Genomic DNA, 18,996 nt, shown 5'->3' with positions numbered 1-18,996 from the left:
TTCCTATCCTATTAAGTTGGTGTTTATAATAAACTACAGGCTGATACGGTTACTGTGATATATTCAATGGTAGATTGGATGAATGCCCAAAGAGTCCTTCAGTGTATCTGACAGGTAGGGCTATTACTGAGATCAGAGAACTTAGAAGGTTAAGTTTTGTTGTGAATTAAATACAGTTTCAAAATCTTGGTTGGCTCTATCATATAACAGCTGCAGGCTCTGGGGACTTCAGATTCTTCATCTTTAAAGTAAGGACCCAAACCGGCCCCTGAACATAATGAAATTATTCACATGTGTAATTTTCATAAAAGATACAGAAACACAAATGCCTATGATATTTTGTTTACGATCTAACAAATAAAGCTTGCCTGAAGATCAAAGTGGCCAGCTACTAGAGTTCTCACCTCTACTAATGCTCAGACCAAAAGGGAGATCCTGTCCTTTGATTTCATCTCCAGACTGCACTGCTCCTCACACTGTACTGCTATCCACCAAACCTCAGACTGGACTGCTTCTGTCTCCTCCCATTTAATATTCCTCCCTACTGCTGGGATTAAAGGCATGGGATCCCAAGTGCTGAGATCACATTTCTGTGAGTTCTGTTTTTCTTTTAGACTGGATCAATTTCATGTAGCTCAGGGTGGCTTTGAACTTATACTGAGAGCCATTTGGTTCCCCCCACCCCCAACAAGAGCTGGGATTAGTGGTGTGGCTACCACTACCTAGCCTCTAAGATTAACTTGTGTGACAAGCTTTGCACTGGGATCTTCAGACAAGCTGTATTTGTTAGATAATAAAGTATCACCACACCTTTGTATTTCGGGATGTTAAATTCTTCCCATATACTTAAAACAGAAAAGGTTTTAATGGTGCTATCAAACCAGAAGCTCTTAAGAGCACAACTGAAGACTGAAATTCTCCACAGGATGTCAGTCACTCAATAGTGCTAATGTTTTCCTAAAGAAAGATGAGAATCAGCCACTCATAATCATGACAGGGTCCACAGATTGCTATTTGGAAAAGTAAATGAAAGTCTTAAAGGTCAAATAAAGGCTTACAAATGAGAGAAAAACAAAGGGATATTTCCACAAAGTTGGTAAATACTAAATGGCTACTTTGAGTCTGGTTAGGAAAAAAAATGTGACAAAAGACTTTAGGGTTTGGAAAAAGTGATGAAAAATAATAAGCAGTGACCAAATACACTAAGGTTATTTACCAGGGGAAAAACAGAAAGTTTAAGTCATCATAGCCAGAACTATCTAATTCAAACACTCCTTCATTAATGCACAAAAGACAGAAAATTCAGCCCTATTTAGGTAAAAATTTATACCCCCTGACTCCTACATACATCTTAGATTTAAGATGTGTGAAGAAGTCATACTAGGAGTTAGAAAAATGGCTTCATGATGAGCACTGGCTGCTCTTCCAAAGGATACCAGTTAGATTCCCAACACAAACCAAAACACCTATACATATAAACTAAACTTAAAAAAGATAACAAACTATCTTAAAAACCGCAAGAGGTCATTTTATAAGAAGTTTCAATGTAACTCTCTAACTACCACTTAAATGTTACATTATCAGTAGACACTTGTAACAGAAAGTGTAATGTAGAGAAAGTTTAACGGCATTTAAAAATATACCTGGTAGAGATAAAGTACAGGGGCATATAAATTCTACAATCAAAACCCAAGGCTTAATATATATAAATTGAGTTTTATTCGCCCCCTACACACGTAGGCACCAGCAATGTAAACAAATGAATTTAGCAACAGTTACACAAATTCTAAGGAAACTATAATTCACCCTGACCAAAGACCGCATAAGCACAAAGTAAACAGTATCCACTGACTTGTTTTCTTGGTGGTTATAAGCTGTTCATGTATGTTACATAGCTTTTCGGGTTTATTCCTTGACTAAGTAAAAAAAGCAAATATCACAGCAGGCTCAAAGATTTGTAACTTCATCTTTCCTTAATAAGAACTTATAGGAAAAAATTACAGGAGATTTCAAACTAGAATGGTTAATAAAAAAGAAAACTGACACATAAGTTGGAGATTTATGACATCTTTGTGTCCACAGTTAAACAACTGTAATTATGAGCTGCTAAGGCAATGTCATAGTAACAAGTATGAACAAAGACAATGAAATTGAAAAGTGAGCAGGAAAGAGAATCCATTTATTCTTTAAGCTAAATTTCATCACGTCATTGTCAAAAGTCTGATTTCAGATCTCAGATCCAAAACTTTCGGCACCCTGACAGGTATTAGTAATTATTCATCTCATATCCCTATATAGCTATAGCTTCATCCTTGTGCAAATGAAAACAGTGCGAGAAGGTAATAGACGCAAAGCACTGCTTAGGACTCCACACCTGATAACTATTACCATAACCATGACCGCAATCATCTCTCAGAGTGGGCCAGAACCCGAACTCCCAAGTACTACACTGTGGGACTTTGCATATGATTAAAAATTTGAGGTTATCAGAATATGTGGGTATGAAATTGGAAAATGCACATTTCCAAGGTGGGGTGCTGCATCCAGAAAGACACTAAATCTTTAAAAGGGTATGTAGACTTTGGGGGATAAAATGTGGTAATTTACATCACTAATTTTTCAACATTCAAATTTACATTCATAATCAAAAGTTTGCTGGTTTTCAAAGAAAACCATGAATATGTGTTTATATGCATTTTATGTAGGTGTATAAATTTTTAAAGCTTGTGAAAGTTTATTTGTGATGAAATACTGATTTGTACCTGTCAATATAACTAAAACGAGAGCTGGGCACTAATGACATCAAGAATTTTTTTTTTTTTTTAATGATAGGTTCTCACTATGTATCTCTGGCTGGCATGACCTTAAAGACCCACCAGCCTCTGCCTCCTAGGTGCTGGGATTATAGGTATTAGCCACAATGCCTGGCATTAAAAATGTCTTGACTGTACTATACACTGTATATTAATTAACTACTACCCATGGTAACAATATTACATTAATGAGTGTTTTCTCAAATGCCAAGGTTAAAACCAAAGATATTGAAGTATGACATATATTTGCATAATTACACATAACAGTGAATTAGATACTAGCCATTATAATTGGAAATTAAAAAGTTTTGTATTAGGCTGGAGAGATGGCTCAGAGGTTAAGAGCACTCACTGGCTGCTCTTGCAGAGAACTTGAGTTCAATTCCCAGGACCCACATGGCAGCTCACAACTGTCTAATTCCAGTTTCAGGGCATCTGACACCTTCACACCAATGCATAAAAAATAAAGTTAAATGAATTATTTTTAAAAAGTTTTGTATCATACATCTCCAATATGATTTACTAATTTTCATTACTAGCATACAAAACCTAGAAATATTTGTATATAGAGTACTTTCACACCCATTCTATCTCTAAAGTAAAGTTAACTCATTATCATTCTCATCATACCAAAAGTGCAATACACACCCACACACACACAAAAAAAAAAAACCTACATAAGGTCAGATGTTCCTAGAATAAAGATATATTCCAATGTATTGCAACATTACTGATTTAAGCAATTGCTTTTTGAAGATCATATGAGATACAAATCAAAGTGTCTTCATATTTTAAATAACATGCCTGAAGGGCTCAAAAACTGCATGTGACCAACTTTTTCTAGGTTAACAAATACCAAAGCTTAAATGTAGAGGCTCTGGTATTACTGAATCTAACTTTCAACTTTAACACCAAAAACAGGGCCTGGTCTTGAGATTGCTCAGCAGGTAAAGGCTTACAGACCTGAGTTCCATCCCCAGTAGCCACATGGTGTAGATAGATATCCAACCTCTGAAATTGTTCTCTGATCTCCACAAGTGTGCCATGGGATAGACACAGGCCACCCCCCCCACACACACATACACAGTCACAAATAAATCTAATAAAAGTTTAGAAAAATAAACACCAAAGGGGAAAAAAAATAGAACTAGTTGGCCCTTAGCATGCCAGAAGCATGATTTGTGAATTTGGAATCTTGGATTTAGTGATTTTTTTTAAAGAAAGAAATCATTCCTAGCATATGTTTTACAAAGTTATTCTGCAAACTTAATGTGCTCAGAATATGTGCAAATATCCTTCACAATATAGTAGTTCTGGTAAGCAAACCAAAAACTGAATTCAATTATAGCGAATTTGACTTGTTTGGCTTTAACATTTTATTTCTATAAATTTAATGAACAAAATCTCCATTTTTTCTATAATGGTCTTAATACACCTTTGTCATCTACGTCAGTCAAAAGCAACTTAGCATTCTTCCACTTGACTTTTTCTGGTCACAGCCAATATTCTAAGTGATTTAAAATTTAAACCTATTCCAGTATAGACAATATCCTTCCCTTAATATAAACCAGTTGAATGGTTTTAAAAAAAAACAAACTTGTTAAACACAATAGCAATTCCTCAGCATACATTTTTTTCAAAGTATTACATTTCCTTTCAAGGAATAAAAGGATAATCCATAATCCATTCCTTTTTGTTCACCTTCAAATTAAGATGTCGCTGAGAAACTAAGCCAAGAAAACAAGGGGAAAACAAAGTCAAGAAAAAACAAGGGGAAATAATAGAAAAAAACAGAGTACTTAAAAAAAAAATTACTATCAGTTTGTAAGCAAAATTGCTGGAGTCAATAAATCCTTCTAGAGTAGGACAGTCTACTTGTCATCGAAGGCAAGCCAACTTCATTAAAAGCCAGTAACAGTGAACTCAAATCTAAGCTGGTATTAGTGATGAACAAAAATACTTCTTAACTATTATCCCTTGCTCATCTGTGTCTCAGTGCCCCAAGTCTAGTAACTAAACGTGTCACTCTAGAATCTAGAAATCTAATGCAAACGAACCAAAAGGAACAGGAACAATTTTTTATTACAGCAAACTGAAAAGAAATACACAGGTAACAATTAATAACGTAAATGCTGTGTTATTTACGTCTCCACTACAAAAGGATTTGTTTGTTATAAATTAGTATTTTACAAGTCTTCCTCACTCACGAAATGTATCCATAAACTTGGTAAAGGCATAATTTATTAAAGTTGGTTTTCTGATTCTGGCCAGTTTGTCCCATTTGAAATGTCCATGGTGGGTAGTGGCAATAGCTATTTTCCACTCTCCCTCCATGTGCACCTTCCATTACTAAAATAATCTAGTGAGGTGTGGTTTTACAGAGGTTCTAAACACCCAAGAAAGGAGAATTTATAATATTGCTACATGTACCACAGCTACACAGAAGTATTTTCAGGTTCCTTCTAGAACATAGGGTGTTACCTGATATTCAATGTGATTAAAAACTCTCAGTAATTCCATGAACGCCTATTTAAAACCTTAACAAAACAGTCCACTGCAACATCGCAGAAGTCAAAGCGAATATACTCAAGTTTATGCACTTCAGAGCAGAACAAATATTCCAAACAGTCTTGGTAAAATTCACTAGCAAGCATACTGTCCCAGTTAATTTCCTGAAGTTCTGTCGCATATATCCGGGTCCTTGAGAAGTTAAAACAAGAGAAAAATTTTAAATAAGCAGACTTGTTAATATTTTTAAAAGCGGAGACATGGGTACCCCTTAATTTCTCGCGGTTACAGAGCGGTTAGGGGGCCCGGGGACATCACCACCTCTCTAACGGCTCTCTCACACGTCACGGCCTTCCAGAAAGTTTTAGCTCTAAAACCCACCTCAGACATTCACAAAGGGAGGCCACTCAAGATCAGTTGCCATTGTGATTCCGGGCTCGCTCCGGCTTTCTCCGTCCTCCATACCCCTCACCCAGGAGAGGGGAGCTCTGCGGAGTCGGGGCCGGAGAGCCAGGAGCTGAAGACTGCCAACGAGTGTGCCGGCCAGGCAGGGGGCGGCCAGGCTGAGCGCCCCCCGGGCCGCGTGTCAGGCCCGGGGCCCCCGGGGCCCCCGGGGCGGGGATCACTGGGGGAAGCCGGGCTAAGCCGCCGCCGCCGCCCGCGGCACCGGCCCCCGGCGGGCCGGATCCCCGGTCCTCGCATTCCCGCCGGGCTCCTGGAGCCCGCCCAAGCCAGGGCCCTCAGTTCCCCGCGCTCCTTCGAGTTGAGCCTGGCGCCGGGGCCTGAGGCGGGAGTGAGATCGCGGGCGGACGACGGCTCCAGGCCCCGAGCCCACCGCTTTCCCTCCCCACCCACAGCCCGCCGCGCCCGCGGGGCCTGCCCGGCGCCGCCCGGGACGCAGGGCAGGAAGGAGGCCGAGGAGCGGCGGGCCTGTCCGGTAGCCGCTGGTACCTTGTAGAAAGCGCCATTGGAGCCCCGCACTTCCACCACCAGCTCCTCCATCTTCTCGTCCGTCCTCGCGCCAGGAGCCCGCCTCCGAGAGGTGGGCTGCAGGCGCTCCAGGCCCAGCCGCCGCCGCCGCCGCCGCGTTCCCGCACGCCCCCCGGCAGCGGCGCCGCCGTCACTGCCACCGCCCGCGCTCGCCGTCCGTTGGCTTCCCTGCCCGCCCTCTCAGGCGCGGCCCCTCACCGGAAGTGAAAGCGAAACGCTGCCGAGAGCGCCTGACTGACTGAGGCCGACCGCTCTGCCCGCGCCTCGTGTAAACAGTCAGACGGCGTCACGTGCCCCGGCACGCCACGCCCCCCGCGGGCTCGGCCCCCTCCGCCCCGCCCTCGTCTTCCCCCCCCCCCCCCCCCGGCGCGGCCGCCACGGCATGCGCATGCGTCCTCCTGGGAACCTGCCCAAAGGAACAGGGCGGACCCTGTGGCGAGCGCGCTGGCTGGAAGGCGGGAAATCGCAAAGGGCGGTGACAGGTAGGGCTGCCTCTGGTCAGCCGGCTGGGCCTAGAGGCCGTTTCTGGACGGGACGAAGCGAGGGGGAAGGGAAAGGGCTCCAGTGTTGAACGTGGGGCCCGAGTGGGCTGCTGGGGCTTCGGGTACATTTTTCTCCGCAGTAGCGTTGATCTGATTGATCTGGAGGTTGGAGTAGGAGGGGGCAGGCAAGAAAAGTGATAAATTCCCTTGCACCCCACTTTGATCTACAACAGTGCTAACTACATGGACCCTGGCTTCTGAGACCCATGCAGTCAGAAAGCAAAGGGAACTGCTATACCTCCAAGAGATTTGGGGAAGTGTCGGTACAGCCTGGAGTTTTTCAGGAGCAATGAGCTGTGTCAGGACTTCCAGAATTGTTATCCCGTTCTCAGGCAATGCTGGCCCACACACTTTACTTTCTTTCAGACTTTTACTTAGCGTTCGAAATAAAAGAGAGAGAGAATGTTTTAAACACTTGCAATCTGCGTCTACCTGTTCTATGTGTGCTCCGTACCAGAGGGTGAACATCACTAAAACAGTCACGTAACGTGTACGTCTTTGTGCCTTTTCCATGCAGCTCTCTTTCTTTACCTTCTACAGCAGAAGCAAGCCTAACTTTGCTCTTCTGGCCTCTGTACTGGGCTTGTGTCCAGCCTGACCCATGTTCCCTTAATCTAGAAGGCTTGAATCCAACTGAGGAGTTCATTGAATGACTATCATGTGCCAAGCACTGTATTAAGTGCTAGTGAGTCACTGTAAAGGGAAAAAAAAAGTCATCATTGAAATTATAATAGCCAGGACTAAACGAGCAAGATTTAACTTTTCAAAACTGTGGTTAAAGCATTTGCCATGCTAAGTTTTTGAAGCCCTAGGACCCATATATAGCTGGGCTGTATACATGTCCTGTATATAGTCTAAGTAATCACTCACACAGTTGAGTCCCCAGAAATTCACAGGTTAGGATATCTTACCCAGCTGTGACCAACAAAGAGAGAGATACTATCACTAGGTAGAAGGCAAGAACTGGCACCAGAGGTTATGCTCTGACCTCCGCTCATGTGCTGTGGTGTATGTGCATGCCCATACTCACACACAGACAGACACACACACACACACACACACAGAGAAATGTAAATGTGTTAATGTAATTTTGATTAAGTCTATAATGTGTGGATGTACCTTTTTATAGTTGGATATAATCTGTTTGTGATATGGAGAGATAACCACAAAAGCAAGATGATTCCAGCTGGAATGTGAAAGAGAAAACTTATTTGCAAGTGTGCACTTGGAGGAAGAAGGGTTAATCGCCCCAGGCATATGTTCTAGTGCTAGTATGAAAGGCATGTTGGGCTTCCAGTTCCCAGCCTACCCCAGCCATGTTAATGCTGTTGGAACTCGAGCTTTAAGGCAGTGGATCAAGGGCCATATTCCTTGAAGCTACACTACACAGAAACGATCCATTAAACTGGGATCTTTGGAGTAACCACAATATACTAAGACCCCAGTAGAGCTGAAAACAAATCTCATCATGGACATTAATTCTAGTGTGGTACAAGGGGACATATTGATTGCAAAGATTATGTCTTCCAGGTGTAACATACGCAGTTTGCCCAGGGCTTTCAAACTTGTCAGTACTTCACTAACGTCACTGGCCCATGACATAGTTTCATGACTTCTTGTCACTGTACATATTTTTCTTTCCCCTTAATGTTGCTAAGTACAGTCCAAGTGTTTAGTTGTTTCACTTCAAATGCAGATATTTGAGTGAACTTTTTTGTTTTATTTTTTTATTCATCGAGTGAACTTTCCATTCAATTCTCAGCATGCTCTCCTTAGCGCTTATATGATCCCTCTTTTGCTCATAATATTGTATATGTTATTTGTATTGATCTTTCTCATTCACCTCTCTCATTTCTCTAAGAACCATTTGTTTATTAATGAATTAGTAGTTTAAGATAGTGTTCTTAAGTACAGATTATCTCGTAGGGTAGGCTGGCCAGAACTCAGTATGTAGTAGGAGCTATTCTTGAGTTCCCTATCCTTCATTCTCCATTTCGAGAGTGCTGGGATGAAAGGCATGTGCCAGAATGCCTGCCACAAAACAAATAGTATTTGCGTATGGCTCTTATGTTTACAGAGATGCTACTGGACTATAAATCTGCTTCCCACTGTTGCCATTAAATTTTTATTTTAAAATTTTCTTTTGAGACAGGGTCTTACTATTTAGCCTTGGCTGGCCTTGAATTCACACTAATCTATTTGATCCTGCCACCTCCCCCCCAGCCCCCCCTCCCCCCGTGTCATGAAAGCTCTTGCAATTGTCTTTACACACCTTGGAAAGAACTTTGTGTCTGTTCTCTTACAGATTTGTGTACATACTTCCTGTTTCTTTTTAGCACTAAAGTCTTAATAGTCTACTGTCATATATAATACACTAGAATTATTTATACACGTTTATTTTCTTCACTGGACTGTTAGTACAATCTAGGCAGAAAAATATCTTCTTTGCCCTTGTACTCTAGCTAGATTAAAAGTGTTTGCTGTTTTTTCCTCACTGCTTAGATCCGGTGTGACTTTGGATTCCCTCTTATTTTTTTATTTCAGAGGTGAAGTTGTACTCTACAGCTCATGGTGGGGTCTTTCCTCCTTGATTTCAAGTCTCAGCCTCACTCTGATGCCTTGATTTTACAATCCTCCCATTGCAAGACACTTTAGCCCTAATTACAATACTTCTCTTCCAGTTAGTTTTCCTCTCTGGTTCTGATGACCTGAGTTGCCCAAACTGTGTCATTTTGACTCAGATTTCTCTCAGACCTGATCAATACCAAATCTTTTCAGAGTCTAGAATCTACTTCTTAGCATATGTATATTATCAACGTTTACATTCTTTTTATATATATTTATTAGTTTTTCTTATTTTCCATATCGATTCCAGTGCCCTCTCCCTCTCTCTCCCTCTCTCCCTCACTCCCTCCCATGCTCCCTGACCGCCCTCCCATCCTATGCCTCCCCACTCCACAGGGAGGATGATGCCCTCCAGGAGGGATCATCAAAATCTGTCAAGTGATTTGGAGCAGGGTCTAGGTCCTACTCAATGTTTCCATTCTTTCTCCTGGTTTCCAGTACCCATTCTTGTCTTCTTTTGTCATTTCCCGAAGCAATACCCCTGCTTATGCGTCATGCCTATCACACTGCCATTCAAAACACTTCAATTGCAGCCCTGGTAAAATTGCTTTGGTAAAATCAAAAGTCATTATTCAAGTCTCAATGTTTGATATTTTCTGGTATCTTTTATCTCTTCTGCCTTACATTCTAAATTTCACAATCACTCCATATAGCTATGATACTTTTTTGGTGTCTTAAAAATGTCAGATAAGTAGTTAATCTATTTTCACTAGAATGTAAACTTAATAAGAAAAATAATTTTCCTATATTTATTGCTTGTGTCACCAATATCTGAAACATAGTAGATGGCTTCTAAATATTTAGTGAATGAATGAGTGAGTGAATGAATACATACTGAAGACTCAGCATGAATGAAATCTGCTCCCATACCTATACTTCAGAACTTCTGACCCCACTATGGCCCCTACCTTCCATTAAATAGCTGTCTTCGATGTCCATCTTCCATCTTCCTTTCTGACACAGGTGGTGTTGCCAGGAGAAGTTGTGCTTCACTGTTAAGAAAAACCCTAAACCATTTAAAATGCCATATTCTGTAGGTCTTTGAAAGGTTTGAAGAATGCCTATCTCAAATACATCTCTGTGTATCTTGAAAAACCTAACTACCTTAACTCTAAGCTTTGACTATTATAGGTAACTATCTATAATCTGTACTACATTATACATTATTTTTAAATGAGCTATATAAACACAATGCCTAAACAAGAGGAGAAATATACATATCACAAAATTGACCTTAAATTGTATCAATAAATGAAAATCCATTCCAAAAAAAGTATTGATATCTATACCATAATCTCCTTTTTACCTTTAAAAAGAGATTGTTTGTGGTCATTAACCATTTATAACCAACCCCATTTAAATGAGAACAAACATTTATAAACAAGATTTGGGAATCTGGGCATCGTTCTTTCCAAACTACTTCCTGCTGGTAGGAGGTGTTGTCGTGGGGATCCTAAGAAGATGAAGAAATCCTGGCTTTAGTCTGTAAGGCTGACTTGTCCAAGCTGTTTTGAATGCAGGATCACCTGGTACTCTGTTTCAGGGGGTCTGGCTTGATCAAACCACATTAGTCTGGAAGGAATCCATAGCTTTCCATTTTCTGTGGAAACAAAAATAGAAATCCTTTTCCCCAGTAGCCTGTCCTTGAACTTAAATGTTGGAGTCAAAGCATTTTTAAAATATATAAATTGAATTCATCCAGTAGCATTTCTTTTATCAGTTGTTATTTCCTCAGCAGTTAAACAATTTAAAGACAACAGAATAGCATATAGTATCCACAGTTTTTCTGTGTGTTCCATCTTTATGTGGCTTTTTTATTACGTTGTTTCTTTTACTTTTTCATTTTTTTTATTTTTTGAGACAGAGTTTCTCTGTGTAACTTTTATCTGTCCTGGAATTCACTCTGCTTACCAGGTTTACTTGGAAATCACAGGGATCTGCTTGCCTCTGTCTCCTGAGTGCTGGGATTAAAGGCGTGTGCCACCACACCCAGCTCCTCTCTTTTTTAAAACCATTTTATTCCTTTTCTCTCCCAAGCCTACATATATTTTAGAATACACTGTAAACCTTTAGAGGTTTTCTTAATGTGAATCTGTCTTTACTGTACATCTTTATCTTTTTGTAGCCACGAGTCTTTTATCTGGTAAACAACAACATTGCTAAAATGAAAGCCATAGCTGTGTCAGCCATGGTCTATCCAAGATGGCAGCGGGTATTTTGCCACCAGAACTGAGAGCTGTGCTCACTGTCTTGGCCTAGCTGCCATCCAGCAGCATGTTGCTGGCTTGTAGATGTGGTCACTGTCATTGCCAGCTCTCGAACACACCAATAAATTGTTAGCAGAGCTTCTTCAAAGCTGTGCGATTTTTTGCCGCTTATGGTGAGTCAGGAAACCTCCCTTAAAGGAGCCACACAAATATCTGCTTGAATCTAGAAAAACAGAGTTTAACTGAGAAACATGTTGCTATCAAAAAGCCTTGCTTGTCTCTGTTCTTTTGTTTCTAACCATTTCTTTAGCTTTTTTTAGTTTTAAGTGGAAGTTCTTATTAGTCACATTGTGGCGCCATATGTAAGGAGTCAGGTATTTCCTGCTGGCCAGGACCCACTGCAGCGCCAGCCCCAAATAGCACACAGAGACACTGTATTAGGTATAATGCTGTTAGCCAGTTACTAGTTTCTTATCAGCTAGCTCTGTCTTAATTATTAACCCATTTCTATTAATCAAAATATTTCCACGTGGTCTCATCTTACCGGAGAGTGGGCTTGGACCTCTGTTCTCCAGTCTCTACATGCTGACTCCTCCTTACTACTTTTTTCGAATCCTCCTTGTCTCTTAGTCCTGCCTATCTTGTTTTCCTTTTGGCCAACAGTGCTTTATTCTTTAACCAGTATGAGAAGCATTTTTATAGGCTGACATCTCCCATCAGTTATTGACATCTTTCATATGTTTTACCACCTGTGAATCTATTTTAATAACATATACACAAAATGTTTTAACATTTTTTGGTTATCTTTTATATGGCATTTTAAACACACACACACACACACACACACACACACACACACACACACACACTGTATGCCTGTGTATAGGTATGTATATCTGAGTGCAAGTGTCCACTAAGGTCACTGACATCAGATCCCCTGAAGCTGGAGTTACAGGCTGTCATGAGTCACAGGACATGGATGGTAGGGACTGAACTGAGGTCTTCTGCCAGAGCAGTATGCACTTTTGACCTTTGAGCCATTGGGCCAGCTCCTTGGGTTTCTTAGTTGCTACAATTGTAACATGTTAATGTAAAAAGTTACCATTAGTGGAAATCAGGTTAGGGGTAAGTAGAAACTGTTTTGTTTCTTTGTTGTTTTTTTAATTGAGTTTTTCAAAATAAGCTATTTATTAACAATTAATATAAAGCTGGTGATGTACCTCAGTTAATTGAGGCCAAGCTTAGTATGGACAAAACCCAGGTTTTGATCATGACGCATGCTTCTAAAGCCAGCCCAGCATGGAGGTACTAGCAGGAGGATCAGAAGTTAAAGGCCATTTTTGGCTGCATAATGAGTTCCAGTCCAATAGAAGCAGTACTTTTTTTTTTTTTTTTAAATCAAGGCAATGCATGCTGTAGGAAAATGTTAAATGATAGTGTATTTGCATTTAAATGATAACAACTATAATTAGAATGGATGTTATCTAAACCTTTTGATATATTCCTAAGATATTTTCACAGCTGAGTCCAGAAGACTCAAGGAAGAAAAAGATTTCCCTAAGTTTATTAGTTATGAATGATTAAAAGCCTATAATGGAAGAACATCTTTGGAATAAATAGGTCAGACAAGTGTAATGTAGAATTAGAGGAAAGCTCATGACAATGACCCTGATACAAAACTTGCTGTAGCATTTGTCTTTCACATTGTGCCCTGGATCCAAAGCCTAGTTCTAAAAGGATTAGATAGGGATGCTATGTAAATTATCACTTGTATTTGGTTACAGTGGAGCTGAAACCAGCTGTTTTTACCAAGTAATGAGCATTTAAATCTTCACTTCCTTCCTGGAAATGGCTTGTGCATCCCTACAGGAATTCCTGGACACAGGTAGCAGCAGTGGTATAATCTGAAGACAGAGATACTAGTAACTGTGTTTCATCTGGAAGTAGTGACAGAGTTTTAGAGATAGGAGATGCCAGAATAGTAACAAGGAAATAAAAATGTCACCAGAGGAGAACACATTAAGAATTACTAGGAGATTCTTCATAATTAGTTTTAAGAAGCAGAAAAGACTACCATTTCCTCTGAATAATATGCGATGGAGCATGGTCAGAGAAATACAATAGTACTGCTATTGTGACTATTTTTACATCTAAGTTGATATGACTGAGAATAAGTATATACAAGACTGTATTTCACTAAGCCTTTCAGTAGAACAGATTGCTATTTCATGAGTTCCTTTAGTACTGAAACATGGCTTATGAATGCTCACTAAACTATAATATAATAAAGAGCAGAAGGAAATGAAAGTCAGTTTGGCTTGAGAGATTTTTGTTGGATAATGCTTTTGCCTGGTAAATGGTAATTTTGTCTTAAAAATAAGAAAATAATAATGTGCACTTTGTTCAGACTAGTATTATTCATAAAAACTGACCAATTAATTATTCAAAAGAAATTAATTCTTCAAAATTAAGACTGGGAACTTGTGTTAATCTGATCACTAACAGTTTGGTCTTCTGAGAAAGCTATAGAAACACTAAAAATGGAACAAATCTTGTAGTTTTCTTTTTGTTTTGTTTTAAATCAGGATCTTCTTTATGACAATAAATTTGTGAAAATGATTCCTATAAACCTGGAGGGAAAATTGGGTGGAGTTTAAAGTCAATTTATGGTTTAAAATAAAAGAATATTTAACATTTGCTCATTGCAAAGTTTTGCAAGTAAGAAGAGATACTCTGTACACATAGTACTCAATTCCAATTCCTCTACTTCTCCTAAGAAAAACATGTTGGCACCTCCGATTGTTGGGAGCACATCAAGCCTTGGATTCCTCAGGAGTAAGCTGATAAAGAATTTTCTCCTTCATGAGCTGCAGGAATATGTGGAAAATACCGTTCTGGGTCATTGGGCTTAGTAGGAGAATACTGTTCAGGCTTTCCTGGATAAAACCTTGTTTGTCAAAATGAGAAGGAGGCATGATGCTTAGTTTTTGACAACTTGACATAAACTAGAGTCACTAGGGTGGAAGTGCCCTTAACTGAGGTATTGCCTTTGTCAGGTTGCATGTAAGCAAGTGTTGTATGGTGTTAATGATTGATGTGGGTCGGCCCAGCCCACTGTGGGTGGTAACAGCACTAGGTAGGTAGTGCTGGGTTATATAAGAAAACTGAACAAGCCATGGGGGAGCAAGCCACTAAGCAATATTTCTCTGCAGTCTCCACTTCAGTTCCTACCTCCAGGTTCCTGTCTTGAATTCCTGTCCTAATTTCCCATACAGGTGGGGTGACCTGAAAGTGTAAGCTAAATAAGCCATTTCCTCCTCCAAGTAGTTTTTGGTTGGAATATTTTTGTCACTGCAATAGAAAGCCAACTGGGACAGGAGATATGACTAGTTTCTACTTACCTATCTATTACTATACTGTTGTCTTACAGGGAGTCTTCTTAATCAGCCTCTATCTGACTCAACCTGAAGTTACTTTAAATTCTAGTTTTCTAAAATCTAGGAATGAAGTCCCAAAAGAGAAGTTAATGCAGTATAAACAACCAGCTCACAGATTTTACAGCCAGGAAGAAGATTAATTAATAAGGGATGTTGTTCTGCATATATGTTTATCTTATTGGTTGATGAATAAAACACTAATTGTCCAGTAGCCAGTCAGGAAGAATAGGCAGGGCTACAAGGAGAATTCTGTTATTGTGTGTTTTTAAATATTTTCATTATTGAGAAAGGAGCAACAGCTGCTAAAAGACATTTGATTGTAAGTGTTGCTGGATTAATATAACTTATATATTTTGAAAATGCTTTGAATTCAAAATTTAGTCTAAGGATAGAAACATATATATAGGAGAACATCCCCCATCAATTCATCAGACACATTCAGGTAAACAGAGTTGCTGATAGGCATGGGATATTTGGGACACAAAGCACATAATATTTGAGAAGATGTGAGGGCAACAAAAGAATACTTTAATAGCCAAAAATAAAGAACACATCTGTCAGCATAGATATACAAACATTGTAATACAAAGCCTAATTCAAAATACAAAACACAGAGAGATGAAAATCATGGTTAGTCATGATATTTGAATGAAAGGTATAGGAAATTCTATGTGAAAATTGATATTAATTCTGGGAAAAGAAAAAAATGAATAGAGAGTAAACTGTAAAGAAATGATAGAAGAAAATATTTGTCTAAAGAGTAAGATCTGAGTCTATGGATTGAAGGTACATTCCAAGTTCTTGACTGGATTAGTAAGAAAAGTATAGAGACAAGCTAGGCCTCTAAGACACCTTCAAGTTGGTATGGAAGGAGCTCCTTTCCTGCAGTGAATTATGCTACTTGAAAAACTAGAAGAGTGCTATTTTTATAGACACCATCCCCAAAGAAAACATCCAGATTACTAAAATTTCCCAGGTGATGATGATCAAAGCCTGAGATTAGAAGGGCTGTTCAAGATAAAGCAGTAAATCAGCTCTTTTCTCTGACCTGCATAGAAAGCACTGCTAACAGCAATACTCTCAGATGGAACTTGGTGTCAATGGCAAAGAAAGGCCAAGAAAAATGATGCATTCATTCTCATAATGTACTAAAGATTGCTGCTTTGCTACGCATTGGTATTTCTTTCTAGTCACAGAAATAGAGTAATAAACTACTTCCAAGTCCATTATTCTCTCCTCTCCCTCCCTGCTCTCTATCTGTGTCTGTGTGTGTATATCCATACAGATGTGTTTGCATGTGTGCACAAGTGTACGTCATAAATGTATTAGTGAGTGTGGAGGACAAAGGTTGATGCCAATTGTTTTCCTCAATTGTTCTCAACCTTATCGTTTTGAGAAAGTATCCCTCCATTACTCTGGAGCTCATGGGTTGGCCGGACAGGGATCTCTAGCAATTCACCTGACTCTGATCCTTAACTCCCAATTCTGGAGTAAAAAGTGCTCCTAGGTGCACTTTGCCAATTCAGAAATCTCCCCTGTCACTTCTATGTTTTGTGTTTTGGTTTTTGAGATCAGATCTCCTTGAGTTGCTTTGGCTGTCTTGAAACTCACTTTGTAGAGCAAGCTGGCTTGGAACTCACAGATATTTGCCTACCTCTGCCTCAAGAGTGCTGGGATTAAAGGTGTTTCCCACTAGGCCTGGCTTATTATTTCCATTTTTTATTTGTATTTTTGTGTGTACGGGTGCTTTGCCTGAATGTATGTCTGTGTACCATGTGCATGCATGATGCCTATGAAGACTGTAAGAGGGCATTAGATTCCCTAGAACTGGAGTTACAGAAGGTTGTGTGCCAGATGTTGGGACCTGAACTGGAGTAATCTTGAAGAGTAGCCAGTGCTCTTACCAATGGATCCATCTCTCCAGCCACTATTTTTTCTATTTCTAACACCAGAATGGAATTTGACCCCTGAATGGAGGAAGAATTTGCTGTTTAGTGGCCTGTGTAGGTGTTATTAGTAGATACCTTATCACCTAACACCTTAGCAACAACTTAGTACCCCAGTGATGAGCAATTGGTACAGTTTCAGGATGGGATTTCTAACAGCTAGGAACTTGAAGAACTGGGTGGGGTGAAAGCAGAGATGGAAAGTCTTTGAATTCCATGGGGTTGATTCAGCTCATAGAAATGGCATGGAACAAAAGCAGAGGGATATTATTTTTATTATTTAAAATAATTTTAAGTTTAAATATATTTTTGTTATATTCTTCTCCTTCCTCAAGTTCTTCCAGATTATTTCCTCTTCCCTATCTGCCCAACTTTAAGTTCTTTCTCAAAACACAAATAAAAATGGAGTGCAACTAATTACCCCCAAAACCAAGAAATAAAATATAATATCCAAACAGAAAAAAAAAATTACCCACCAAACTGTAACCAAATAAACGCACACATAAACACACACACACACACACACACACACACACACACACACACACACACCCCAAAACCAAAATGGCAGAATTTATTATATGTTGGCTAACTTTTTCTGAACACGAGGCCTGCCCTGGAGAGGTTGATGTACACAGTATCACACTATTGGAGAATACTGATTTTTCCTTGCCTTGATATACATGGCAGTTCAGTTGTTAAACATTGCCATAAGTGAGTGTTTCCATCCATCCATTCATTTATTCATTTGTTCAGTTATTTAAAATACAACAAAATAAACAATAATAAGATAAAACAAGAGCGATTAGATTAAAGTTGGACAAGACAAACCAACAGAAGGAAAGGGGGCTAAGAGAAGGCACAAGAATCAGAGAGCCACTCATTCACTCATCCAGGAAACTTAGAGATCAATTGCTCAGACTCATAAATGATCTAAATACCATCTGATCTACCTTTCCAGAACACTTGTATTGATCCATTGACTTTATTTGATTATTTTTTCTTATTTTATATACTTATCCCAGTTCCCTCTCCCACCCATCCTCCCATGCCCCTCAAACCCCCCTCCAGTCCCAGTCCACACCCACTCTCCAGGGAGGGTGAGGCCTTCCAGGAGGGATCATCAAAATCTGTCAAGTCATTTGGAGTAGGGACTAGGCCCTCCCTCCTGTCTCTAGGTTAAGGGAGTATCCCTCCATGGGAAATGTGCTCCCAAAGTCCTTTTTGTGCACCAAGGATATATCCTGGTTCCACTGTCAGAGGTCCCTTAGACTGCTCAGGCCTTCTAACTGAGACCCATGTTCAGGGAGTCTGAGTCAGTCCAATCCTGGATTCCCAGCTGTCAGTCTGGGGTTCCATGAGCTCCCCCTTGTTCAGGTCAGCTGTCTGTGGATTTCCGTAGCCTGGCCTTGCCCCCATTTTCTTATCACCCCTCCCTCTTTGCAACTGGATTCCAGGAGTTCAGCTCAGTGTTTAGCTGTGGATGTCTGCTTCTGTTTCCATCAGCTACTGGATGAAGGCTCTAGCATGGCATATAAGGTAGTCATTAATCTCATTTTCGAGGACAGGCATTTAAGGTAACCTCTCCATTATTGCTTAGTTAGTTGAGGTCATCCTTGTAGGTCCCTGGGCATTTCCCTAGAGCAAGATTCCTCTTTCACCTATAATGGCCCTCTATTAAGATATTTCTTTTCTTGCTCTCCTCTATTCTTTCTCCATCTCAATCTTCCTGTTCCATCATACCTACCTCTCCCCTCTTCTTCTCCCCTTCTCTTTCTCCCAACTCTCTCTCCGCTCCCCTGTGGTCCCAATTTTCTCAGGAGATCTTGTTCCTTTCCTCTTCTCTGAGGGACCATCTATGTCTCTCTTAGGGTCCTCCTTGTTTCCTAGCTTCTCTGAAGGTGTGAATTGTAATCTGATAAAGCTTT

The 18,996-nt window shown here is 40.1% G+C and overlaps 1 protein-coding gene across 10 annotated transcripts in view; it reads right to left on the bottom strand.

Moving 5' to 3' along the window:
- Positions 1-6,555, bottom strand: part of Fmr1 (fragile X messenger ribonucleoprotein 1) — a 36,856-nt gene extending 30,301 nt beyond the window's left edge. For 4 of the 10 annotated variants that reach the window (XM_051179433.1, XM_051179437.1, XM_051179438.1 and 1 more), the window contains exon 1: positions 6,273-6,552. In XM_051179433.1, coding sequence (XP_051035390.1) covers positions 6,273-6,323 — 51 coding nt within the window. In that variant the 5' untranslated portion in view covers positions 6,324-6,552. Of the gene's footprint in view, positions 1-6,272 lie in introns of all 10 variants that reach the window. The other 6 variants (XM_051179434.1, XM_051179436.1, XM_051179442.1 and 3 more) reach the window with 4 other exon arrangements.
- Positions 6,556-18,996: the final 12,441 nt, after the last annotated feature.

The sequence above is a fragment of the Phodopus roborovskii genome, unplaced genomic scaffold (assembly GCF_943737965.1).
Source record: "Phodopus roborovskii unplaced genomic scaffold, PHOROB, whole genome shotgun sequence".
Classification (NCBI taxonomy): Eukaryota; Metazoa; Chordata; class Mammalia; order Rodentia; family Cricetidae; genus Phodopus; species Phodopus roborovskii.
Note: the sequence above shows the minus strand (reverse complement) of the source record. Positions and strands in the feature narration are given on the sequence as shown.